Source organism: Trichogramma pretiosum, unplaced genomic scaffold (genome assembly GCF_000599845.2).
Source record: "Trichogramma pretiosum strain Unisexual culture from Peru unplaced genomic scaffold, Tpre_2.0 scaffold8, whole genome shotgun sequence".
NCBI classification, from domain to species: domain Eukaryota; kingdom Metazoa; phylum Arthropoda; class Insecta; order Hymenoptera; family Trichogrammatidae; genus Trichogramma; species Trichogramma pretiosum.
Window position 1 is genome coordinate 1463789 of NW_019641699.1, and position 26675 is coordinate 1490463.

The 26675-nt window shown below is 35.7% G+C and overlaps 4 protein-coding genes across 5 annotated transcripts; 3 read left to right on the plus strand and 1 right to left on the minus strand.

Moving 5' to 3' along the window:
• The first annotated feature begins 471 nt into the window (after positions 1 to 471).
• Positions 472 to 2777, plus strand: LOC106659406 (UDP-glucuronosyltransferase 2B13-like). The gene is made up of 5 exons (XM_014381962.2): positions 472 to 1103; positions 1185 to 1607; positions 1701 to 1932; positions 2055 to 2280; positions 2342 to 2777. Exons 1-5 carry the CDS (start codon positions 693 to 695, stop codon positions 2646 to 2648), a joined length of 1599 nt encoding a protein of 532 aa, XP_014237448.1. The 5' UTR covers positions 472 to 692; the 3' UTR covers positions 2649 to 2777.
• A 242-nt stretch (positions 2778 to 3019) lies between these two features.
• LOC106659407 (UDP-glucuronosyltransferase 2C1-like) lies at positions 3020 to 6814 on the plus strand. Its single transcript, XM_014381963.2, has 6 exons — positions 3020 to 3537; positions 3616 to 4038; positions 4125 to 4356; positions 4422 to 4647; positions 4725 to 5020; positions 6051 to 6814. The coding sequence occupies exons 1-6, from the start codon at positions 3124 to 3126 to the stop codon at positions 6137 to 6139; spliced, it is 1680 nt and encodes a 559-aa protein (XP_014237449.2). The 5' UTR covers positions 3020 to 3123; the 3' UTR covers positions 6140 to 6814.
• Positions 6815 to 16661: 9847 nt separating this feature from the next.
• On the plus strand, positions 16662 to 19452 carry LOC106659403 (UDP-glucuronosyltransferase 2C1-like). Of its 2 annotated transcripts, none has more exons than XM_023462510.1 (5): positions 16662 to 17322; positions 17561 to 17977; positions 18049 to 18277; positions 18341 to 18569; positions 18678 to 19452. In XM_023462510.1, exons 1-5 carry the CDS (start codon positions 16909 to 16911, stop codon positions 18988 to 18990), a joined length of 1602 nt encoding a protein of 533 aa, XP_023318278.1. In that variant the 5' UTR covers positions 16662 to 16908; the 3' UTR covers positions 18991 to 19452. The 2 variants fall into 2 exon arrangements, with proteins under 2 accessions (XP_023318278.1, XP_014237446.2); XM_014381960.2 differs by having other exon boundaries at positions 16664 to 17322; positions 17561 to 17980; positions 18678 to 19450.
• Positions 19453 to 24036: 4584 nt separating this feature from the next.
• LOC106658309 lies at positions 24037 to 25263 on the minus strand. Its single transcript, XM_014380204.2, has one exon. It carries the CDS (start codon positions 25261 to 25263, stop codon positions 24037 to 24039), a length of 1227 nt encoding a protein of 408 aa, XP_014235690.1.
• Between the last annotated feature and the right edge of the window lie 1412 nt (positions 25264 to 26675).

A 26675-nucleotide genomic window follows, 5' to 3' on the forward strand; every position in this document is an offset into this window, starting at 1 on the left:
TGTTTGGTAAAGCTAACAATTTCATAGTTATGAAAAATTGAAATGTTCGTTTTTTTCCTTTACAATGTATTATTATATCGGGAAGTTCTTATTATCGCTACTGCCGCAAATCACGCGATTACATCAGATGACTTGTACTATTCGAAATGTTATTAAAGATTTAACCTTGACATTGACAACAATACTCTACTTATGATGATCAGCTATATGAGCATTTTTGTGAATTTTAAATAACTTTCTCTCGAATTAAAAATTATTTATATGTTTTTACGTGATTCGGTAAAAATTATTAGATTGAAATAAAAATTCATTTTTTATAAGTTTTTTATATTATAAGTGGAAGAAAATAAAAAACTCTCAGTATTTCATAATTATTATATTTAAAATTATATTTTCTATGTAAAAATTAAAACAGTAGTAGATTGAAATTTCTGTAATCAGTTGTAATAAATATAACTTTTTCACTGGCAGTACTCGCTCGATCAGTTGTAAAGTGTAATTAAAGCGTGAAAGATTTTGATTTGATGAAGATTAGGCTTTAAACAATCTCAAACATGCTCAGACATTGCTGGTATTGCAGAGCAAACGTATATTTCACGCGGCTCGTGTGCGAAGTTTATCATTTTAAGCTGTCAATTTGTATCGGATAATAGAAAGTGATAATTTACAGTATACGTGAAATATTGAACATAATGAATTACATTAAAGTTTTTTTGATTTTAAATTGTATAACTGGATGGATGGAGTGTGATGCGTATCGAATTCTTGGAGTTTTTCCATTCGCCGGAAAGAGTCACAATATAATATTCGAATCTCTCATGAAAGGTCTGGCAAAACATGGACATCAAGTGGACGTTGTGACACATTTTCCGTTAATGGAACCTATAAAAAATTATAATGACATAATCAACTTGAACGGAACCATGGAGAATCTTGTGAATAATTATACAGTTGAATTTATTAATCAAATTTCTGGTGAAATTGTTGATCTGATAGCACTTTCTTATGGAAACAGAATTTGTGATTTCATGGGTTTACCAGAGATGCAAAAATTAATAAAAGGCCCACGAAAAAATTCTTCATATGATGTTGTAATAACAGAGGTATTATAATGCTTTTACAATTGGATATAAATTTGATTATTATAAACAAATAATTCTAAAAATTACTTATTTATTGAATAGTTATTTGGAGCAAACTGTTACATAGGATTAGGTCGTGCTTTTAAAGTACCTGTAGTAGCATTGTCTTCTGCCATAGAATATCCATGGGTTGCACATTTAATAGGCAACGACGATAATCTTGCTTATGTGCCAAATGCATATCATATTGGAGTTGGAAGAATGAATTGGTGGGAACGTTTAAATAACGTCTACAGTCATTACAAAGCATTGCATAGATTTCACTCGTTAACCGAAGAAAGTCAAACAGAGTCCATGAGAAAATATATAAGCCCTCAAATGCCAAGTATTCGAGAAGTAGAGCGAGAAATTTCGTTAGTTTTGGTGAACAGTCATCCAATTTTGTTTGGCGTCAAACCACTTATTCCTGGCTTAGTCCAAATTGCTGGTTTGCACGTTGAAGAAAGTGACGAGGTTTTACCTCAGGTAAATAATTAATTAAGAAAATATAACTTTTAATTGCTTTTGACTTGATACAAATAAATAGATTATGATAAATTTATGTTTTATTCTTTGAAGGAGCTAGAAAAATGGTTAAATGAAAGTACAGATGGGGTCGTTTATTTTACGCTAGGGTCAATGGTTTTAATAGAAACTTTACCAACTGATACTTTAAAACAAATCTACAAATCATTCGAAAAATTAGCACCCATGCGAGTTTTAGTAAAAATTGTAAATAGATCGAACTTACCTCCAGGATTGCCAAAAAATGTTAAAGCTCTACCTTGGATACCTCAACAACCAGTCTTAGGTAAATTTCAAAAAATTAAAAAGTATTTTATAGCACCGGTTTGAGTGCTATAAAGTATTATTTTTCATGGACATATTGCTGAAGCAACTATTTATAATTAAACATGATTGATATTTGTGTAGCACATAAAAATATGAGAATTTTTATAACCCATGGTGGTCTTGGTGGTCTTATTGAGGCCCTTTATTACGGAGTACCAATGATTGGAATACCATTGTTCAGTGATCAATTTCGTAATGTTGAAGCATTTGTGGCGAAGAGGATGATGATTCCAATAAAATTAACCGAAATCAACGAAAAAAATTTGGACAACGCGTTCAATTGTTTGATCAATGATATTACATACAAGTGAGTTTAAATACGTAATCTACAATTGAATTGAGTTCTTTATTTACATTATTTTTAATAGGAATCAAGCCATCTATTATTCGAAACTATTTAAAGATCGACCAGTTAGTTCAATGAATAATGCGATATTCTGGATAGAATATGTCATCAGAAATGGGAACGTATTAAGATCACCAGCTCTTGATTTCTATTGGTGGCAATTGGCATTACTCGATATTTATGGCCCTATGTTCGTACTTTCTTGCATTGCTATTTTTGGCAATTTTTTGATTATATATAATTTATTTTTTAAAAACTCTAACTTGGATGTAAAAAATGGACAATATGATGAAAAAAGTTACTCAATCATTAAAACTAAAAAAAATTAAGTAGAGTCATTTAAAGATAACTAAATCTGGGAAATTAATATCAATATAAAAATTAATATCAATAGCTGAAAACTCTTATTTGTATGTTCTTTGTATATCTTTCACGAAGAAAATCGTTTCCGTATGAAATTTGATTGTGATATAATAGGTTTCATCATTTACATCACTCTATCATTACTTTTGTTTTACATTTTTCAATTGTTACAATTTACGTTACGCTGATCAGTTATTATCTGTTAATAAAACGTCAGCCAAATGCTTCCTAGCACATTCATGACTATATTTGTCACATACAGTTTTTATCTCTGGTGCACCTCACATCGTTTGAACTCAAAGTGGAACGTGAAAAATTAGATATGTAAAAGTATAAAAGTGTGTTATAATTCTGAAAATTATTTAACTTAATTAAAAGTTGATTTAATTAATTAGTTTAAGATATTCTAATAATTGTTGTGTAATATTTTTATTTGATTATATGATGATTCGAGTTTTTTCGATTATCCTGTTAACTGCTCAATTTTTTCAAGAAAATCACGGTTATAGAATACTAGGAATTTTCCCTTTAAATAGTCGTAGTCATGAAATGATGTTCGAGTCAATAATGAAAGGGTTATCGAAACGAGGCCATCACGTCGATGTTATTAATCATTTTCCTCTGAAACACCCACCTAAGAATTATCACAATATTATTGATCTACGTGGCACAATGGAAAATCTTGTAAATAATTTCACAGTAGATTTTGTCCTTGGCATAGCCGGTGATAACGTTGTGTATCCACTAGCAACTTTGTATGGTAATCGTCTGTGTGAACTCATGGGACTCAAAGAATTTCAAGATATAATACATAATCCACCAAATAATCCACCTTATGATGCCCTTATTACTGAAGTAAGCGACAAATTGCCTTCTTTTAGAATGTAAGTCTACGAAAATTTTAATTACTTATTTTTCACAAAAAAACACAAGGCCTTTGGAGCGAATTGTTTCATGGGTATAGGTCACCATCTCAATATCCCTATCATCGCTGCATCCTCTGCCGTAGAGTATCCATGGGTGGGTCATATAACAGGTAATGCTGACAACCCTGCTATTGTTCCAAATGGACTATATTCAGCTTTTGGAGAATTAAACTTTTGGCAACGATTAGAAAATACTGTAGAATATTTTAAGGCAACATCAATGTTTCATAAATTAACTGAGGAATATCAAACTGCAGTTATGAGAAAGTATATAAGCCCAAATCTACCTAATATAAGGGAAGTTGAAAAAAGCGTATCTTTAACTTTAGTAAATAGTCATCCCATTCTCTTCGGTGTAAAACCAGTATTACCAACATTAGTTCAAGTTGGTGGCATTCACGTAGAAGAGAGTGATTCAAAAGTTCCGGAGGTAAAATAAAATGGTCGATCCCTGTAGTTAAAAGCTAATTTATGAAACGATATAATATAGTTAATTTATTTGTATATAAATAATAGGATTTGAAGAAATGGTTAGATGAAAGCCAAGATGGTATAATTTATTTTACGTTTGGATCAATGGTATTGATAGAAACACTGCCTACCGATACAATCAAAACTTTATATGCTTCGTTTTCAAAAATAAAACCTATTCGTGTATTGATGAAAGTTGCAAATACAAGTAAATTGCCTTCAGGACTACCATCTAATGTACACACGATGCCATGGATTCCTCAGTCAGCTGTTTTAGGTATTTTTTGAGATTAAGATGAAAAAGTTATACTACAAAATTTAGGATTCAATTTATTTTTATAGGTCACAAAAATATTAAAGCTTTTATGACTCACGGTGGTTTGATGGGCACAACCGAAGCATTATATCACGGTGTTCCATTGATTGGTGTTCCTTTATTCGCAGATCAACCTCGTAACATAGCGTCTTTTATAGCGAAAGGTATGTCGGTAAAATTGAGCTTAAGTAACATGACTGAATCAAATGTTGACGAAGCTATACGGTCAGTACTATTTGATCCAAAATACAGGTATGAATTCTTTATTCTTAATGTCTATAAAACGTTTCTCACTAGTGAAAGCAATTTTTTATGTTCTAATTTATTAGAGAAAACGCAAGATATTATTCAAAGTTATTCAGAGATCGGCCTATGAGTGCTATGGATAGTGCAATATATTGGATTGAATACACCATCCGTAACGGGCCGACTGTACTTCGACCCCCGTCTTTAAACTTGACCTGGTGGCAACTAGGCTTAATAGATGTTTATGGTTTTCTTACTGCCATTTTTCTACTGTTTGTGCTCTTAATTATTTTTGTTGTCGTGTTTGCTGTGAAGAATTTCAGTCGTCTGTTCTACTCCAAGAGCAATAAAATGGGTTTTAAATTAGAAGAAAAAAAAAGTAAATAATTTTTCTGATACAGATCTAGTTTAAAAAGATAGGATAATTATTTAAATAATGAATAATTTGATGTACAATTTTGAATTTGTTGAAACATAATTTATAATTTATTTGAAAAATACAAGTATCTTATGACCAAAAATATTACAAAACAAAAAATTCATTGTTTCCAGAGTTGCAAATGATTAATTAAAAAATCTAAGTATAACTATTGATTTCATTCAATTATTAATTGAATTCAGACTTAATTAAGAACTAAGAATCAATTCTTAATATAATCTGAATTTAATCGAATGTAAAACAATTAAATTCTTTAAGAAGTTTTTATTTCCGTCAGGTTGTTTTAGATTCCCCGCGATGACTAGTCACCCTGGACTACAATTCGATCACTAGTTTGAACACAAAAGTGCGGCTCTGACTCTTCGCAAGTTTCGGAAGAGTCAAACACTAAGATATTTCCTTACGATGTGACTACGTTACTTCTAATTTTAAAATTGTATTATTGGATCAATTTGATATATGGTTGGTCGATATGTGGTCCAGTGGTTCAATATCCCGAAAAAGTTGAATCTATAGCCTTTGTTCGACCTGGTGGACGATAAGTGGTTAAGGGTACCGAAACTGCAGTGAAATCGCAACATTGTTAGAAACCAAAGTTTCCGAACAATTAAACAGATCAATTTTTATTTTAACTAAAATTTATTTAAGAATTAGTTTCTGATTATTATTTGAATTAGATTTTAATTATATAATTAATTATTTATTATTTATTAATTAATTATATTTATTTATTATTTTTATTATTTATTTTTAATTAATTTTATTAATTTATATATTAATTAAATTTATTATTAATTAATTATTTAATTAATAGAATTAGAAAGTAATTTTTAATAAAGGCCGAGTTTAATTTAGAATTACTTTCTGACTATGAATTAAATGAGTTTAATTATACATTAATTTTTAATTATTAATTAAATTTAAAAGTAATTACAAATTGTGCAACTATATTATTTCGTACGTTTCGTAGGTTACTTATCAACCCCTTTAACCCTTAAACTTCGCTCTACGCGCTCGTGTGGGTCACGTGTGTCCTTTGGCTCTGCAGGTCCGTCCTAGCACGTAGAGGCTGCTCCAGTGTATATTCCTAGAGGGTGAAAGAAAGGGGAGTACAGGGATTCACACTCATTCACACCAGGAAACAAACACTCAATATTAACAATAACAACTACCAGGTTGATTCTTATGCAATAAACATTATACACGGCCTAGGAGAGTACCCCAATACCCGGTCGACGGCAGACGCGACGATCGTAGCCCCAGTGGGCGCGCCGGCACGTACGACTCACAAACACAACGACCGAGGGCTGGGCCGCCCGACTCACCACACGATGTCGAGATCTTCTCCTGGTCTAGATTCACCTTCGGCTCTCTCTGCAGTCTGCTCGGCCGCCGGATCCACTGGTTCTCTCTCGCGCACTCAGGTAGACTCGTACTGACATTTAACTCGCACTCTTCACTCGGGCGACGTAGGATCTTACTACCCGCGCGGTACTTGTCAATCCGACGTAGACATCCCCGTGGATGTCGCGCTCAACTCGCACACTCGAGCTCCGTTCGCTCTCAAAGCAAATCTTCGATTCTCTCCTCTGTTCATATATGTACGCTCTCGTATCTCAACGTAAACGCTTGTTTACGTTTTATCCTTTCGCACTTGGCGCTCACATGAAGTCAGATTCAAAATAAAATAATTAATAACTATTCTTATGACTAATATTATACTCGGCAAGGCGACGATGGATCGTCAGGGGCGGCCCAACAGATAATGCCAGTTCCGGCATTACACCCATTAACGCGCAAAAGTGCAATTTTGTGCATACATTTTCCATTGTAAAAAAATTATACATAAAGTTAAAATATTTTCTTGAAAATCCATACCCAGAGGTTTTAGGGTATGCTCTTTCAGAATCCGGTGTTATTTTTGCGATAAATAAAAATTATTATCGTTTATTTTGCAATTAAAAATATAAAACATGATTTTTTGACTTAAAATTTTTTTTCAAAGTCGATTTTCTACCCTGCCCTGCTTTCGGAGGGCTCCCATAACACCAGCAATCGTGCACTTTTTCTCTGAAAATTCAAAAAATGCGCTGCCGCGATTTTTATCTAGCCCCTATATTTCTAAACTGGCGAATTTATGCCGAGCAGCGATATAAAAATTCCCTCATTTTTTATTCGGAAATAATTGACTTTATAATAAAAAGTGATAGAATGGAAAGTGTTTAAATTTGTTCAAAGAATACATGTGAATTTTTTCAGAATTTTTTTTGAACATTTTGGATTTTTTCGACAGGCCGGGAAATGGTCATATTTTGCAAAATTTTCAAAGTGGTCTGAAAAATTCTGAAAAAATTCACTTCTCTTTTCTAAACGATTTCAAATAAATTTTTACACTCCAAATCGTACTTTTTAGTTCATATTTAGCGCATGTGAAATAGTTTCCGAGTAAAAAATGAGAGAATTTTTATATCGCTACTCGGTATAAATTTGACATTTTAGAAATGTAGGGGCTAGATAGAAATCGCGGCAGCGCATTTTTTGAAGGTTCAGAGAAAAAGTGCACGATTGCTTGTTGTATGGGAACCCTCCGAAGGCAGGACAAGGTAAAAAATCGACTTTGAAAAAAAATTTTAAGTCAAAAAATCACGTATTTTATTTTTAATTGCAAAATAAACGATGATAATTTTTTTTTATCACAAAAATAACACCGGATTCGAAAAGAGCATCCCTAAATACCCCTGGGTATGGATTTTCAAGAAAATATTTTAACTTTATGTATAATTTTTTTACAATGGAAAATTCATGCGCAAAATTGTGCTTTTGCGCGTTAAGGGCTCAAAGGGGGCTTAAATAATTATATATTTCTATTTATAGTATTAAGCTGAAAAAGTGAAAAAAAAATTTTTTTCAGAAAACAGATCTAAGAGCCTTTTTCAATACCCCATTTGAAAGTACTTTGTCCAGTTAAATACTTACAAACACATAAATTAACTTGTATCAGCCTATGACCCTTCAGCGAAGAGCATTGAGGATATCTAAGCTGTTTGTCGTAAGATTCTAAGTGATGGCTTGACACGACTAAGTTCTATGTCATTTCATTTTCTTCGATGGATCATTATCCATCAACGCAACCTCAAGCTAAGCATAAGATCCAATTTGACTACTTCCACATACAATTTAATAAAATATTTTATTAAAATTTATCAAAAATAATCATTAATGAATTTATTAAATTGTATGTGGAAGTAGTCAAATTGGATCTTATGCTTAGCTGGAGGTTGCGTTGATGGATAATGATCCATCGAAGAAAATGAAATGACATAGAACTTAGTCGTGTCAAGCCATCACTTAGAATCTTACGACAAACAGCTTAGATATCCTCAATGCTCTTCGCTGAAGGGTCATAGGCTGATACAAGTTAATTTATGTGTTTGTAAGTATTTAACTGGACAAAGTACTTTCAAATGGGGTATTGAAAAAGGCTCTTATGTCTGTTTTCTGAAAAAAAATTTTTTTTCACTTTTTCAGCTTAATACTACAAATAGAAATATATAATTATTTGAGCCTCCTTTGAGCCCTTAATGAGTTAATGCAGTTTGATTGTTGTATACAGACAATCACACTTAATTAAATTCATGTTTATAAGTATTGACATGCTTTGTAATCCTCGATTCAGCAGAGTAAATTTTTTATTAAAAAATTATTATTAATAGAAATAGTGACAAAAAATTTATTATTACAGTAAATTCTCTCTTAAGGGACACCACTCAATAGCGGATAATTTTACGATTTCAACGGAAGTGCATTGTCTTATATGGGATTAACTCTTTAAAGCGGGATCTCTTTGATAGCAAAAACTTTGGTTAAGGGGACCTCCCTCCTCCAAATTGAAAATAGTATTTTACTGCCCTAGGCCGCGAAAAACAGAAAAGTCGTAGAGCACGTGCAATTAGTGGCAGAGACGAAGCCGAGGCCGATAAACACGTGCTCTGGGGCTTTTTTTTCGCGGCATAGGCCTATATACTATTTTTCATACGCAGTGGCCCAAAAATCGCTCTCCCCGCTTTGCGCAGCAGCAGGGAAGTAGTCACTTTCGGGCCACTGGTATGAAAAAACCATTAATTTTATCAGCCTGAAATTTTAACCGACCGAGCATTAAAAATGTAAATTGAAACAACTTTTTAACTAGACTGATTTTCGAAAAACGGCTCTGTGGAGCCCTCCGTACTGTAGTTGTGAGTAACTGCACCAAATTTCAGCCAATTTCATCGGGTAGTTTCATCCAGTTTCATCGGGTAGTCCTTTTCAATAAATTTTTAATTATATGTAAAATATTACATTTTCATTTTAGATACACCCCTTAATAGCAGTCGCGTAAAGCGAGGTTTTACTACAATATATTTGGCTATTTTTTATATGTAAATTTAAGGTGTCGACTAAAATTATTGTAAAATAATATCAATGTGTTCATTTTTTAAATACATTATGTCGTTGTCTACATATATAAGAAGTAAAAAATGGTTTAAAATTATATTCATTTGTTTATCAAATTTCAATTAGTCTACATTTGAATCGTGCATATCAGCATCGGCAAATAAAGATAAAATTGGAGAATCTTTATAGATACCAAGGTCATTTGGCAAAAATTAAAAGTAAAATACGTAATGTAAAATGAAAATTTAATACAATTTCTTATCGCATCCCAAAAAATGTACTAGGTAGATAGATTATTTAATTCTAACTTCGATCACCTGATTACAATTAGTACGTTGGTAAACAAAAAAATAACGTCCAACGATATCAGAACACATGTCTGAGGCGATTGATTATTGATGTACTTTTTCGGGACGTAACCCCCGCGGATAATGAGGGATGCCTATATTTAATGCAACAATGTTAAATAATAGTCATTATCGTCTCATGCGCATACGGAAAGTCTGATTTAATTGTTATATCAGTTGAAAACAATTAATGACATAAGAAAAAGACGGTGAGCCGTAAGTTGTCCAATCTTTACGTTTGAATTGACGATCAAATTCATGATCTGCAATCCACAAGGATATATATATATAATCCCCACCCACTTTTGACGGAAGAGTGAGAGAAAAGGGTGAGCGAGAACAAGCGAAACGAAAGTACGCAAGCTTGAGCTCCACCCCTCTCTTAAATCACTCATTCTTTAATAATAGACAGATCCCATTATAATACCCGAGATTTATATCCCATGGCCCCCATTTATTTTTAACGATAAATTTGGACTCTTTCTCTCTTAGTTTCACTTGCGCTCTTTATCTTTTTGCACATGGCACACACTTCGTACTTTGCATTAGTGATAAAATTATGAAAAGTAGTTACAACTTTAAAATCCATTTTTTCGTTTCTTCAGAATAAGTGTTCAAATTTAATCGCGATCAAAAATCGATAACGACTCAAAAATATTTGAAATGCATGACACATGCAAGATCTGGATTGGTTGAAAGTCTTTAGTGCTTTGAAAATAAAATGCAATACAGAAAATGATAAAAGAACCTGAGCTCAGTAAAATAAAATAAGAGAATAATTATATAAAGATGCATAATGCCTACCGGGCCTATAAATATTGTTACAAGACGTCAAGTATAGTTTCGAAAGCTTTCCCAGGATGCGCCGCTCTTCGTAAGAGCAACATAGAGCGCGTTGAGCTAGTGAATCACAAGCCAGTGGTTGAATCAGCAAACCAAGGGCGATCACCCCTATTCATTGCCGAATTAAAGCACGTCGCTATTAATTTACATATAGCACTTTGTAAGTTTAACTCGTTTTAACTACTTTTGTGCATTGTATCGTTACTATTAAAGGTATGCATACATGTAACGCACATTAAAAAAGAAGTGTAAATGCGATGGGTTATTTTTTATAAGTTTAATTTTCACCCAATACCTCATGCTTTGATTAAACTCTATCGGTTACACGCTCTGTGGCTATGCATGCAAATGATACAACCACAGGTGCTAGTAATGAACAAGTAACGTGAAAGGCGACTTATTACAACGCGATTCTTTTCTAATGTAATTAACTTATAGACGCACTTCACGCATCAATTTCAATCTTGCTTTGAAAAAATTGAATATTTTGACCTGAGATATCACTTTATCCCATTAGGTTTCGAGTCAAAATTAGCTCGAACACTCAGAAGCCGGTTAAAGAAGCTTCAATTTTCGGTGTATCACTTTCATTTTTATCTACTAATATCTCTTTTCAACTCGTAGGAAAGAATAATAATTGCTGACTCGTAACGAGCTGATTGAATTGAATAAATCGCTCAAGAAACTATGGTTGAAAACGCCGAAGTAAGTATTCGTAACGCGACGGTTGGGTGTCAGGGGAGGGGAGGGGGATAAATCTGGACTAATGGGCAATTACAGCAGGGAATTTTTCACGACACACGCGTACACACAGACAATAAAGCGACATGTTATGTAGAGCCTGTCATGGTATCGAATGCTTTATTGGTCTGTCAATCGGCAGTTAGAGGATTTGCTGTATCGCGTACAGTCAGACGCATAGAGACACAATCTCTGTTAGGTTGTGTATGTTATACGTAGGTAGGTAGGTACGTATGTATGTATATATGAATGGTGGAAAATACGCGCATTGCAACGTTGTGCACTGCATGACGAGCTGCAGTGCACGAGGGTTCAATGCCTATCCGACTGCCTGACTGCCTGCCTATATAACTTTGAGCTGGCTGCCTTGGGGGGACATGATCTTTTGATTTATGCGACACGACACGCAGATTTTTCTTGCATAAGATTGTACCATTTACGACTCACGCTATGTTAGAGCAGCTCTTTTGATGAATTTCCGAGTGATTTTCCGCTACATATGCCACAGTCTCTATTTTATACCGAAATCTAGCGTTGATTGTGTTCCCTTGAACGTAGAACTGCTGCATCGTATAACCTTGTGCTGGCCGCATTGTTCTAGTGCCATGTGCTTAGTTTTATTCTTTTATTCATCTCATTTGTATCAAAATGTAATATAAATCTATACGTTGAAATAGTAATTTCGTTGAGATAATGGTTAAGTTTAGAAGTGGAGGTTTTAACACAAACTTGATACAAGCTAAAGTTTAATAAGGTAAAAATGACCCGAAGGGTGACCAAAATTCTAGATGATGAAGGGCTTTCCTTTAAGAAAGCATGTAGATTCAAGTTACTCCTTATCTATGGCGCGTATCCGTGTCATTTCCTCGTTTCTGGAAAATTCAAAAGTGCGCGGAATGTTAGGGTGAGCGCGAGGGGAGACGAGTCAAGGAAGAGAGGAATACATTGAGTAAGAGGAAGGGAAAGGGCGAGCTGAGACGTGTTGCTACTCTGCGAAGCTCGTTGCGAGCGCGATCCATGCCATAAATTAGCAATTATTTAATTTTCGTTTGGGCCCCGGGTCCTTAGACGGCTCTAAATCAGTCTCCGAGCGAGCAAAAAGCGCAGATAACTATGACGCATGGCCGCGGGAAAGCGAGGCGCTCTCGTTCTCTTTACCTCCCTCCAACACCTAGCTCCTCGACCCCCCGTTTCATATATACGTGTTTGCGTTCGTTGCTTGTCTCTAGCTGTCTCCTGCGCGGCGATCACCCTTCCTCTTCCGCTTTTTCTCCATCCAACTACACTGGAACCGAAGATTCTTCATCGCATAAACACGAGAATGTGACGATTTAATTCAATAATTTATATTTAAAGATTCTTCGTTAACAACCGTTACTGATTTTTCTTTTTTCTCTGCAATGATTCACAATATGACTCGTACGACTAGTACTTTAGGCCAAATCAAAAATTTTAAATGACCGGGCATTCATGCATCTTTGCTTTTTATTAACCGAACTGATTATTTAAAAAGAAAAAAAGTATAATGTATCGAGTCGATAATAAAAGGAATTATAATTGTATATATTTTCAATATATTCTTCATAAAACATACATTGGTTCCAGCTGTAACGCGAAGTATCAAGTCGGTACACGAAGAAATAAGGGCGAAATTCGAGCTCATCGAGTCGAAGATACGTCTAGTAGAGGCTGTTTATTACATAGGAGAGCGATGCGCGACGCTTCTCACACATCGTAATGTGTGTATAGGTGCAGAGCACGAGCGAGGCGCAGTTAGCGCACCAAGAGATATCGTCAAGGCTGATGCAGAAGAGAGAGAGAGAGAGAGAGTGAAAGAGGCGTGTGGCTTCGCGTAGCTTTGCGCTCTTCTCGTTCTCTCCCTCTCTTTCTCGTTGGAGTTGCACACACAATGGCAACTAGTTTTAATTACAAAGTAAGGTGAAGCCATCAATCATAATGATGTACGCGAGGCAGCCACGTTAACTCATATATACCGTATATGAATGCGGCCAGGCTCTTTCGTTCGTTCTCTTGGGGTATATCGCACGCTCGTACCGCCACGAGCGTATCATGTGTATGTGTACCTACACGCTTGCAGCGCTTATACGCTCGTACATCGCTGCGCAGACCCCGTGTGCGTAGCAGCTCTCTCCCTCGCGCGAGAGCTTCATTCACGCGCTTATGACTGTTTTTCGCCAACGAGCACCGCAATTGCAATCTTACTTTAATATACTACCGCTCCTTCCATATCGTGTCTCGCGGCGCATCTACCTGTACCTGTGCGAGCTTTTCACGTCGTTCTCTGCACCCAGTGGGCTCACCCGATTGATCTGTGCTTTGCTCGTCCTTTTCCTCTAATATAATTCGTACCTAAACTTTATTCTCGCTGATTCATCATTTCAAGCCTTCGTTACTTTCTCAATTTCATTATTTTCATCTGCTCCCTTGCACCTTGAAAAAGTTTTTTTAACAGTTATTTCGAGCTATTTATTCCTTATGCATCATATTTTGATATTTTATTATAATGCGTGAATAATTGCTTTATGATACTCACGCGCTTATATGTTTTTTCTCATTACCGGATCATTGGCAAGAAGTCGGCAGTTTCATCGATTTTGCTTCTCGGCACTTTAAAACAGTCATCGCGCACCGGATGTTGCTCGACATTCACCGTTGCCAAGACGGTAAGTTTCTCTGTGATACACACCGAAAGTCATTAAGTAATGATAGCCGGAAAGAAAAAAAGTAGCCCATCTCTTTCTTTTTCATTTCTTTACTCTATAAGACTATACGTATATCAGTACAAACAACGCGCCACATGCAAAAAACCATCGTAAAATGTGAAAAAACGATGAGGTCGACATAATATACACCTTTACTTTTTATTCAGCATTATATGTTTGCGCTTAGCGCGCGAGACGGTACAGGCTATGATATACATAAAATATTGTGGGATACGTGCAGTTCTCTTTGCTACGCATCTGAGGTGGGTTGAAGGAAAAGAGGATGTGAGGGTCATGCAGTTGCTTCAGTGGCGGTGGAGCGACAGCAACTTGCATTCATAAAACTACACAAGTCGTCAGTGTGGTTGCGGTAGTACGCTTTGAAGGGGCATGACTAGCTATCGTAATACAGTCCGACGACTTTGAATTTTCTTCTAGTGTGGTTCACCGCGACGAAATATTTTTTCTACCTCGCAACTTAGTATCTAACATACTGAAGTTCTTATAGTGCGCAGATCATCATCTCTCCCAATTCCAATTCTGGGCTCTGTTTGTATATGTTACCCAAAAAAGTAGTAATTACACTAAAGGTGATTTCTCATCAAAACACTTTTTACTGATAAATTTAACAATTATACGAGTTTATCGCAACCCCGCGCGGGCGCTCGAGCGTCGCATAAATGTTGTTGTATCTTTTTACTGGTTACTAAAAAATCTGGAAATATTCGACAGACTTATATCTTTGTATAAGATCCATATTGTATCACTCTTATTTCATCGAATAATAAATCTCTATGACTGCCATATACGTAAATACTTTAGTAAACTTCAGATTATGTAACGTTCGAAAGAATTTCACGTTCTTTTACTCGATTATTAAATTTGATACAAACTTACAAGAACGCAGTATACCTAACGACTGCGAGTGACGATTTACAACCGAGAATTGCCAAATTACGCCCTCTCGCGTGTTAAATTTACTATCTGTTGAAATCAAATTCGCAACATCCGTCGTGTGCGCGATCCGTGAGTATGTTCCAATGCCGTTTTCTTTCATTTTCAAATCAAAATTAACCCTCTATCGCATAGTAGAGCTCGCATACGTGGACTTATGCAGTTATGCCTTTCCACGTTTATCGCAAAGTGGAGTTATGTTGTTATGCGCCCTGCTGAATCCAAAGACATTAGATGCACCTGTTTTGACAATTACATCTTAAAGTAGACACTAAATATAGGTGATTTCGGTCATAAACTCGATTTTAAAAACAATGAACTTATGTAGTTTTACCTTTCAGCCATAGAAATATGGTTTATTAATAATTATAAAACCAATAAAAAAAATTGATTTGAGTCTCACACCACCTCTCTGGTATAAAAAAATCTACATTGATATCGACCTATTCAAGATCGGTATCAGGCTAATTGAGCTCGATATCACGCCATTTGAGAGGGGTTGACCTTATTATCCATCGCGAGTCTCTGCGAGGCTCGTCAACAGACCTCTGTGCGATGTCAATTTTTTCGATTTTTTTCAAACCCTTCATGGAGGTATCCAACGGGGGGGGGGGGGGGGGNNGGGGGGGGGGGGGGGGGGTGACGTTCAGGAGTGTGCATATTTTCTTCCTGACTTCTTAATCTTGGCGCTCACACGAAATCAGATTATAAATACAACTATTAGTAACTAATCTTATAATTAATTATATTCTCGGCAAATCAATGATGGTTCTTCAGGGTGGCCCAATTCAACGAATCATTATTCGTGAATATATAATAATGGAAACTTTATTTGCTTATTCTAGTATGTAACTTTTAATGTTGAGTACTTCACTCAACTTCCAACGAAATTTCTAAAGTTCGTTTCATTTGAAAAAAAATTTATAAGTTATTTAAATTTGACAGTAATCAAGACTAAAGATTTTTAATTTCAAAATTCAACTTTGAACTTGTTTACATACAAAAGGATATAAGAGGAAAGTCTCAATTTTCTTAAATTTTTACGCAAAATTTTACATTTATAAGACTATATATTCAGTTGGGATTTCTTTGAATATTACAGTTAGTGCAGTATATTCCATGTGTACAAGTTGGATTTTGGACAAATTATTCATGACATTTTCATAGGGTTTTCAAGTTATTTTTTGTATTGGACATTCTATTTGCGTGCATTAAAATTAGAAATTATTGAAAAAATTTAGCACCATTGCAAAAATAAATTACATTTAAACCAAGATTATTTTATTATAAATATTGTCCATAAATTTTCAAATATTAGACTTTTAAATCAAAACATGCATGTTTTTGATTATCTTCCTTATTTATCATGAAATTTTACATTGATGTGGATGAGTAATAAAAATATTGCACTATTGCGCGAGGTTATTTTTTAATTTGCAACAATGAAATAACTGATAATAGAAACATGACATCATTTCAAGTTACATCACGTTATGTAATTTTTTATTATATTTTACCAATATGTCTGATTAAATGAATACTATTTATTAAAGTACGCACGAGTGCATTTAACATGATACTAACCGATATTTCAATTATTGTATCCTTCAAATGTTTTAAGATAAGCCGTATCTATTAATCGATTGAACGTATACAAGGCATTCGTAAAGTAGTATCTAGATAGTTGTATTCGAAATATTCATGTGATAATTTCGGCTTTTTGATTCTTCGTAAATGTGATCTGTAGTGACAATATTTTGTTTCGCTTCAATTTCTAACAAAAACAATGAAGAGTTTCAAGATAATTATAACGGTGTTATTAATAAATTTGTCAATCAGCAGAGCCTACAAAATTTTGGCAATATTTCCATTCCATGCCAAAAGTCATGATAATATGCTGTCTGCATTTGCTAAAGGTTTAGCTGAACGTAAACACCAAGTTGATGTTGTGACGCATTATCCCGCAAAAAATCCACCTGAAACGTACAGAATAGTTGTGAATTTGAGTGGTACTGAGCCACCCATAATAAATAGCTTTCACATTGATTATGCAAAAACAATAGCTCAAGATGTTACGGTCAAGGTTGCAGATCGTTATGGTAGTGATCTTTGCCACTACATGAATTTACCAGATTTTCAAAAATTAACCAAAAAAATCAAAAGCAGTAAAGATAAGCTTTATGATCTCGTCGTTCTTGAAGTAAGTCTCTCCTTGTTTATCAGTGATGATTAGCATTAGTGATAAATTATCACAATAATTAATAATACAAAAAATTGTTCAATTCATACTTTGTTGGTTGTAAACAAATTGAGCATCGACTAACTTGAAGTTTTGTCATTAAATCGTTTCCTTCAACACTGAACAAGGATATAAAAATAAATCTGTTAATATGAATTAACAACACTTTTTATTACTCAAAATAAATTAAATTTTTTAGGCATTCGGATCTAGTTGTTTTATGGGGTTTGGTCACCTTTTGAAAGTACCTGTTATTGGAATTTCAACTTTAGTAGAATTTCCTTGGATAAGTGATTTCATTGGTAACGATGATAATTTAGCTTACGTTCCATCCTGCTCTACAAAATATTTTGACAAAACTAAATTTTGGGATAGATTGATGAATTTATTACATTATCACTATGAAAAATTTCGCTTTCATTCAAAAACTGAAAAAATCCAAACGGAGCTAATGAGAAAATATTTGAGTCCTGACATGCCCAATGTAAGAGAAATTGAAAAACAAATTGCTTTAACGTTTGTTAATAGACATCCAGTAATATTTGGGATAAAGCCATTGGTTCCATCTTTAGTAGAGCTCAGTGCTTTACACATGGAGGAAGACCCAAAACTTCCGGTGGTAAACTCAATATTTGTTATTTTATTTTAAACAAAACTTTTAATAAAATCCAAAATTTATTTTTTTAGGATTTACAAAAGTGGCTTGATGAGAGTAACTCAGGGGTCGTATATTTTACTTTTGGATCAATGGTATTAATTGAAACTCTACCAAAACATCAGATTTTCGAAATTTATAATTCATTGAGAAAATTGAACCAAAGAGTGTTATTGAAAATAGCCGACCCGACAAAATTACCTCCTAATCTACCAGAAAATGTATTAACTTCTCCGTGGATTCCTCAACAAGCTGTATTAAGTATTTATCATAATTATTAACTTTCTCATTTTTACATAGCAATAACTGGTTTCAAATATTTAGAGCATAAAAATGTCAAGCTATTCATCACACACGGTGGATTGATGGGGTCTCAAGAGGCTTTGTATTATGGTGTACCTATGATAGGTATTCCGTTGTTTGGAGATCAACCGATAAATGTGGATAAGTTTGTCCAAATGAAAATGTCCTTAAAAATAGATTTTGACAATTTAACAACTAATTCTCTAGATTGGGCTTTGAATGAAATATTTACAAATTATAAAGTTTACAAGTACGATTTTTATTTTCAATGTACAAATAAGCATTATTATTTATTATAAATATTAATTAATTATTTAGAAATATTAATGGTCATAAATTTTAATGTTTTGTTTTTTAGAGAAAGAGCAGAATATAATTCGAGATTATTCAAGGACAGACCGATGAGTCCAATGGATACGGCCGAGTACTGGATCAAGTATGTTATTCGTTACGGAGCTGGTCCTTTAAAATCTCCTGCATTAGAGCTGAATTGGTGGCAATTATCAATGCTCGATGTATATATTTTTTTACTAATCTTTTTTAGCGTCATAGTATTTTTTTTGTGTATTTTGATACAGTTATTTTTCAACCTCATTAAAAATCGCATTAGTATTAAGCATGTCTCTAAAACTTTATCTGAAAATTCGTCTAAAAAAGTCAAATATAATTAGATAAAGTATACAAGTGTGGGCTATTGCACCTCAAGCATGATATCCCAAAAAATGTAATTAAATGTACTCTATATACTGTATGTACGCTTAGAAAGGATATAGATAAGTGAAATTTGCAGAAATTCAGTCCTCTGAGGTTTTTTCTCATGGGTCGATAGAGGCTCAAATTTTGGTTTTCTTCTAATAAATTTTAATCTACGTTTCGCGCAGTAAGGAAAGCTATAGTAACATTCTGGTAGCGCTGAACAGATGGAAAAAATTTTTTTCTCATTTTTGTGAATTTTTCGTGGCCAAAACGAGAATTTATTTTCAAAGTTCTTCTCAAGAGTACATGATTAGTTTCAATTTCGTTTTTCGGATATAAAGCCTTGACGTAGAATCGCTCAAAACAAATTGTATTGATAAGTAGCGTTGTTAATTATTTAAATTTTTTGAAGATTTTGTTTAAAGTAAATAAATTAGCAATAATTATTTCAAATTAAAACTCGATTCGATCATTTATCCCAATCAAGAGAGTAAAAGAAAACGAAAAAATTAAGTAAGCATAGGCTGCAAATATATGTCGATGCAAGGGTTTGGCGGTAATGTACACGGCTCTCACTCATATTACAAGTATACAAAGTGTATATATAACTGATCGTGCGCGATTAATTAAATTCTCGGGTAATCAAAGACGTCGCTCATCCGTCCAATTTTAATTAAAGTTCGGACATTATCTATTTGCTTTATCATCGTGAAAGAGAAAAGCGACTATATCTGAAGAGCTGTGAGCACGAGCATAGACGAGGAGGCGCTATAGCTCCTGTGTGACGCGCGAGAATAGGTATATGCGCGCGTCTATCGAGAAACGATGGGAAATTCACTTCTATCCGCAGACTCTGCTTTGATAAATTGTGACCTTCCCTTCATCTCCTACTTTCTCTTCCCTTCCTTATCCTGACACACTAATATTTTTACTTCTTCTTCATTGTGTAAACGACAAAATTATTATAATTATTTTTTTTTACAAATACTTTTTTATCATATGCTTCTTTGGATTTTTCATCAAAAAAAGGTCCATGCTCATTCGGGTTATCGTGCAATAAGGAATTTTTTTCACGCATTGAAATATTTATTGCAATGTAGATGGTATTTTATTCATTTAGTAGAATATGAAATTTCATAATTTTGACAAGTCTTACATAGAAAATCGGACTATTGGGTGCTGCAGCTGTTTCATCGTTGTCTGATTACTGCGCGAGGCAAAAATCAGGTGGCTGCTTACACGACAATTTCAATACCAGAATGATTTGTAAGAAAACATTCCTAAAAGAAGCAGCAGCGCCATATCAACACTGCTAGAACGATGCTCTAAAGACGAATAATAATGAAAAGCTTGACGGGCTGACGCGCAGACTGATTAACCGCAAATGGCAGATATTCCGCAGGCGGTGGTGGTGGCAGTGCTCCGCCGCTGCCAGTGTAGATCGAACGAGCAAACTTTCGAGCTTTCATACTTTCTCTCTCTCTCTCTTTCTCTCATTCTCTCTTACTCGCAGCGGGTACCTGAGCCCGCTAACATATCTACAGGCGAAAGAGGCAGAACAGTGAAGAGAAAAAGGAAAATGTTTGGAAGACAGGAAGGTATTTCCGCTAGTTTGTTCGGGAAAACGTCGAATCTCTCACGGAATGATTCCTCGTTCTCGCTCTTTCTCTCGTTTGGTGATTATTCGTTTATTTTGTCATGTTCCTTGTCGTTATCCTCGATTAGATCGCTGCGTATTTATAGGCAGTAGCGCGGCCAGTCACTGCACTGACAGTTCCCGAGTCTTTTGGGCCTTATTTGCAATGAATTCGTCTTTAACTCTGTGCACCCACAGCCAACGTACTACAAGCTTTTCTGACAATATCGACTCGGAGCTTGTGTATGAGAATGTGCTGGAGCACACACGCGTATGTGTGCTTGTTTGTACAGTCCGCGACATACGATCCTGCAAAAAGAAGAGAAAAAAGAGGAGATTCTCTTATCAATACAGCTATATAGAGAGGGAGTCATATGCCATAAAGACCACTCGTGTCATTTCGCAATGACGAAACTTTGTTTCGAATTTCTTGTGTTCGCTAGCTTTTCTCTCTACTGCTGCTGATGCTGCTGCTGCTGGCTATACTTTTTTCTTTTGCTCCAAAAGCGTTACTGCTTCTAGCACTCGTCCGTTCTGTCTTTATTTCTCCACGAGTTTCAGTCTTTATTATACTCATTTTCTTTTTTTTTGCTTTTCGCTCCTTTTTCTCCTTACCAACCCGCCACATTAATTCTACCGCTTTATTTTTCCTGCTTCATTCACGCTAGTACACACACACACACACACACACAGCTGCATACCTTCAATCACTCATTTTCACTAGTTCTCAATTTTTTTAACAATTACAATACCAATAGCCACAATTCTACTGCAATTTAATAATTATTAAAAACGACGTGTTCAAAAGTATTAACTTTTTGCAAGACCATTTTATATATAAATACAGGAAAAGTGTTACTCTTACCCCCGCTGTAGCAGCAGCAGCAAACTCATTTTTATCTTTGTTCCTTCCAAGTATTGAAAAACAGAAGATATATAGAATATCCAATACTGGCGTAGCGAGGCACGCCTGCACGGTAGACGCAATTCGATGAGACGACACTCCGTGATGATATTACACGCGCGCCACTTCGACTTTTCTTTTCCATCTCTCTCTCTCTCTCTCTCTCTCTCTCTCTCTCTCTCTCTCTCACTCTCTCCCTCTCTCTTTATCTATCGCTCCATTCTATATTGTCTTCAAGTCTTCTTTCTAGATATTTTTTATATTTCTTCTTACAAGCATACACATACGACGACCATGCTGCACACCTAGACACAATATGAGTTTTCACATTCCCTCATCTCGCCAGCTATAGTTTACCTACTTCTTTGTCTGTTAACTTTTCGATTTTGCAGCTTGTCGACATATTTTCTCGTTAGCGTTTCTGATTCTTCAAGTTTCCAGCTGCATTGTGCAATTGCACAAACCAGCAGCTTTTTTATTGTTGAATCAAAAGGAACCAAATGTTATGTGTGCGAGACAATCGGTTGCATTGCAAATCAAATTTTTTCAAGCGTGTGTTGTTGAATGCTCCTGTAAGATTTTGATTTCAATGTATCGATTCAAAATAAGCTCTTCATTTTAGAGTAAAAATACAATTTTTGAAAAAAAAATGAAAATACTATTCTACTCGTATGTATAATGGCTGATTCGTATTTATAATTAGTTACAGCCATTTAAATTCAAAATTAATCCTCAAAGTGCTTGTTACATCGATAGAATGACAATGTATGCATTTTTCTGGTTAATCTAGCAATATAAAAATAAATTATTTTTGCAATCCTTTAATCAAAGCAACTTGAAGTAGAACTTTGAAAATATTGACAAGGAGAAAAATCAGCTTGTTGTCGTTAACGCTAAGATAGAAGCACAAGTAGCGATGAAAGCGCTTTGTAATTTCTCTGGATCTGGCTCCAGAACTCGAGATTATTGAAAAAGACAGTGCAGCAGAAGCATCGATTGAAATTACTCGTGTTTGCTCAAGATATCTTCAGCTATGGAAATTAATCGGCACGCGATAAGAAGATGAGAGTCCTACCCTGGCATTGAAAGGTGTATTACCACGGAAATGTCTAACGTCTTGCAGAATCTCCATCACCGAAATCACATACATCATTTTTCATCTCGTAGTTACATGTAAAAAAATTATTAAATTTTTCTAGATCTTTTATTAGATAGTAAAACTTAGAGCATACATACATTACGTATATTTTAAATATATACGCAGACTCTCTAAAAAATACTTATTTGCATTGATAGATAAAAAAAACTTTAAAAATGATATTTCATCATGCAGTGAAGTAGTATATATATGGGGATTCAAGCCCGGGCCAGAACCCCCTGGGGATTCAAGCCCGGGCCAGAGTCCCCATATACTTTGGCGCGAGGTTTCGGTGCGGCTGCACGCATGCGCACGCGTGTATACTTAGGCATGTACGCGTGTGCGTGTACGCTTAGATATACATGTATATTCAAGCGTATATGCGTGAGGCATATACGCGTGTACAGTCGAGCCTATATACGCGTGTGCGTGTACGCTTAGATATACATGTATATTCAAGCACATATGCGTGAGGCATATACGTACATGCGTGTACATGCACGCATATACGTATGCGTGTACATGTATGCGTGTACATGCAAGCATGTATACGAGTATGCGTGTACGCTTATATGCGTGAGGCATATAGGTGCATGCGTGTACATGCACGCATATACGTATGCGTGTACATGCAAGCATGTATACGAGTATGCGTGTACGCTTATATGCGTGAGGCATATACGCGTATGCGTATGCAAGCATATACACGTGTGCGTGTACACTTAGATGTACGTGTACATTCAAGCATATACGTGTGTACATACATGTAAGCAGTTACGTATGTGTTCGAGAGGTTTATACGCGTATGCGTGTACGCTTATATGCGTGAGACATATACGCGTATGTGTGTACATGTAAGCATGCATACGCGTGTGTGTAAGCGTATACATATAGCCGGTACACTCTCGAGCAGACGTTCGCTATGCGTTGTAAGCAAAGCTTACATTTTTGATCGATAATTGTAATTTAAGGCATTGCCTTTAGGGTCCCTCATAACGACGATTTGAGATTTGCCATGTTGTTTAATTATTTCAGCAGCTTTTGCCTTTGCATCTGACTTTGATTGGGATTTATTCTGATCTTGATTCATGATGATTGCGCGTGTTTTCAAAGCAAACTCCACTACTTTTTAGGTTTTTCTTCTTTGGGTAGTGCTTGGTATCCCTGACTCGAGGGGAAAGAGTTAACGTTGGTCGAAAATTTGTGATAATAAGTTCGATTGTCTCGCTTTTTTCCTTCTCTTCGTCTTCGCGAAGGCGACTGTATGAGTTCGAATTTCCCATTATAATGAATGCAAATGAGTCGAGTGAGAGTTTATATACCTGTACCCCCACCACCACAAATTAAATCAATTTTTTAACATCGCCACTGACAGGGTTGTACTCGACTATTCGGTCGTGTAAAATCAGGCAGTAGGCTGAAGTTTCGGCTGGGAAATTGCTACTTACTTCGAATTCTAATCGAATATCGACGGGGGCACTTTTTATAGTTTCGTTTTGTTTCGAGCAATCGATTACGATCAGTGGATAATCGGAGATGAATTTTTCTCTACTGATCATAGGCTCGGAGGTTTTTCCGTAATACGATTGTTGAAAATGAGCAAACAGGTCGTATAAGAGGGCAGCTTTGTTGTTGGTAATGTCGAGATTCATGTTACCGTAAGGATAATACTGTGAATTGAGAAATAGTTTTACATCGCGCACGTTACAATGATCAAACTTGCTAGCATCTTTATTTTTTTGATCCTTTCGTTTCGTTTGAAAAGCGAGTATGACGAAGCGCGGTTTTTCCAGCTGATTCGAAGTCTTGACCGTCCATACGTGTCTCGAGGAAGCAGGTATCGAGGGATGCTCGTACAATTCCCAAGATCTAAAACTCACAGCAATCGGCTTATTTTTTTCAATTTGTCGCAGTAGCTGAATCTTGTGCTGATTCGATACTTGCACGTAAGGCATTAACCATTCGATTTTTGAGATTTGAATTTTAAAAGTCTCGTACGTGTTATTGGGGGCTGCATTTTCTATAGTCTGCATGACCGCATTGAAATTTGTCCTTGATCTCGACAAAATAAGCTCGTGCTTCATGTTTACGATGATTTTACGATAATCTTCGGCGAACCCAAAAATCATGTTGAGAGGAATGAAAACGTCAAAGTTGCCCGAGTCGTCGGCTATCGACTCGCCTGTCCAGCCAGCGTTTTCTAAAATGTACTTTTGATTATAGTTGAAAGAAGGAATACCTTTCATGAGTGTTGTTAATCCAACATTCTTACATTTATCTATCTCCACGGCATTCAACTCATATCGAATGTCTTCGAATAAATAACAAATGGCGTTATCCGCAAAAGTAGTGCGAGCCAAGGCAGCACCGTCGGTTTTGGACAATTTACCTTGCACGTGAATCGAGCTTCGGCATGGCAGTAAGTTCAAGTCTTGATGTTGGATCGATATACGAATCTCGTCGCTGTTGTTGAAGTTGGACAAAGTGTATGGCTGATGAGCGTGTATCTCGTAGTGCGACACCGACTCATCGAACGTTACCTCCGACTGAATGTCGAGAATCTCTTCCATGGTTGCAGCAAAGAATGAAACAAATTACGGATGACCAGCAACGATTTTGAATCCAAGTTTTTTGAGGAACTGAATGTTCGTACGTGTCAGCTGTTTGAGCTTTCTCTGATGAATGACTCTGCGAGGGCATGATGACCCGTTTATATACCTTTTGCAATTGTAAACGATTCCCATTACTATAGAGACTTTACGTGCAATCTAACGGTTATCAATTCACCGCGAAAATCTACCAGATTATTGTCTTGATCGACTATGCGTAATTGAATCGAGTCGATTTTTCTCAAAGTTAGTGGCAAATAAATGACGTGAGATGGCACTTCGATGATTTTATAGCCCGGAGGTACTGCCGGAAAAAATTCGTGAATGGTATGCACCTGTTGGCCGTTTACGTAAGCTCCAACGGTAATGTTACACTCGACTCTCAGAGCGTTGATTTTCAATATGGTTACCGGCAAATCCGAATCGTGATGAGTGTCACGCTGCAAGACTCGAGATGTAAAGCCAAGCAACGAGCCAATCGAATCTTTTGGACGAAAATCGATATCTCGACTGCAGCTTACGATACTTCTGAGTGTATTGTTATTCGGCTTCAATGAAAATTCGATATTTTTTGTCGACAATTTGCCCTTTAAAAAATCTTCAATGTCTTGGATCTCGTAACTTCCCGGTGGTATGGTCACCACGAATTCCCCTGTACCGTCGCGCAAGTACAATTTGTTATTACTATGATCGATATTGGGAATAGAGTTGAATGTCAGTAGCTCAATGAGCCCGAGCACGTATTGCTTACGCGATGATAATTCGATCGGTGGAAAAAATTGAGACTCGAGAATGGATGATCTACCTGACAATGTAACAGTGAATGAATCGTCCATGTCGATGGTCATAGTGTTAATGAGCCTTGAGCGCGCGCATCATCGCCTTATATAGAAGATCGGTGAAGGAACCAGAGACACAAGTGACCACACCAATAAGTGTCGTAATCTTGATAACTTTCCTGATTGTATTCAACTTGAGGAACGTTCAAGTATCGCATCAAGTCCAACGGAGGAGGCAGATCTCCAAAGCTGTCAAAGTACACGACGCGATTACCTCTTTTGGTGTACGAGGTCCAGTGAGTCCCANGAGTCAGTTATTCCACCGGACGATGTATTACCAAATTCTCTGATGATTTTCGACGATATAGCCACGGAGAAGCAAGACAATGTACGAGCGTACTTTTGCATGGGTAGACACAAAAATGTCGACTCTTTCTACCTCTGTCAGTCTTATGCACGCATACCGAAACATCTAGTACGAGACAATGTGAACTTACTCATAATGTTTCGTCAGGACGATGTGAATTTAAGACACATTTACAATGATCACGTCACCACCGACATGTCTTACAACAAATTCAAAGATTTGTGCGC

What these genes read in the sequence shown, in the direction of transcription:
- LOC106659407 (XM_014381963.2), top strand. Translation starts at nt 3,124, where the DNA reads ATGATGATTCGAGTTTTTTCGATTATCCTGTTAACTGCTCAATTTTTT. An exon ending in GTGATTCAAAAGTTCCGGAG is followed by an intron (nt 4,039 to 4,124) that starts GTAAAATAAAAT and finishes TATAAATAATAG; the next exon opens with GATTTGAAGAAATGGTTAGA. An exon ending in TAAATTAGAAGAAAAAAAAA is followed by an intron (nt 5,021 to 6,050) that starts GTAAATAATTTT and finishes TACGTTTCGTAG; the next exon opens with GTTACTTATCAACCCCTTTA.
- LOC106659403 (XM_014381960.2), top strand. Translation starts at nt 16,909, where the DNA reads ATGAAGAGTTTCAAGATAATTATAACGGTGTTATTAATAAATTTGTCA. An exon ending in ATGATCTCGTCGTTCTTGAA is followed by an intron (nt 17,323 to 17,560) that starts GTAAGTCTCTCC and finishes TAAATTTTTTAG; the next exon opens with GCATTCGGATCTAGTTGTTT. An exon ending in ACAAATTATAAAGTTTACAA is followed by an intron (nt 18,570 to 18,677) that starts GTACGATTTTTA and finishes TTTGTTTTTTAG; the next exon opens with AGAAAGAGCAGAATATAATT.
- LOC106658309 (XM_014380204.2), bottom strand. Translation starts at nt 25,263, where the DNA reads ATGGAAGAGATTCTCGACATTCAGTCGGAGGTAACGTTCGATGAGTCG.
- LOC106659406 (XM_014381962.2), top strand. Translation starts at nt 693, where the DNA reads ATGAATTACATTAAAGTTTTTTTGATTTTAAATTGTATAACTGGATGG. An exon ending in ATGATGTTGTAATAACAGAG is followed by an intron (nt 1,104 to 1,184) that starts GTATTATAATGC and finishes TTTATTGAATAG; the next exon opens with TTATTTGGAGCAAACTGTTA. An exon ending in ATCAATGATATTACATACAA is followed by an intron (nt 2,281 to 2,341) that starts GTGAGTTTAAAT and finishes TATTTTTAATAG; the next exon opens with GAATCAAGCCATCTATTATT.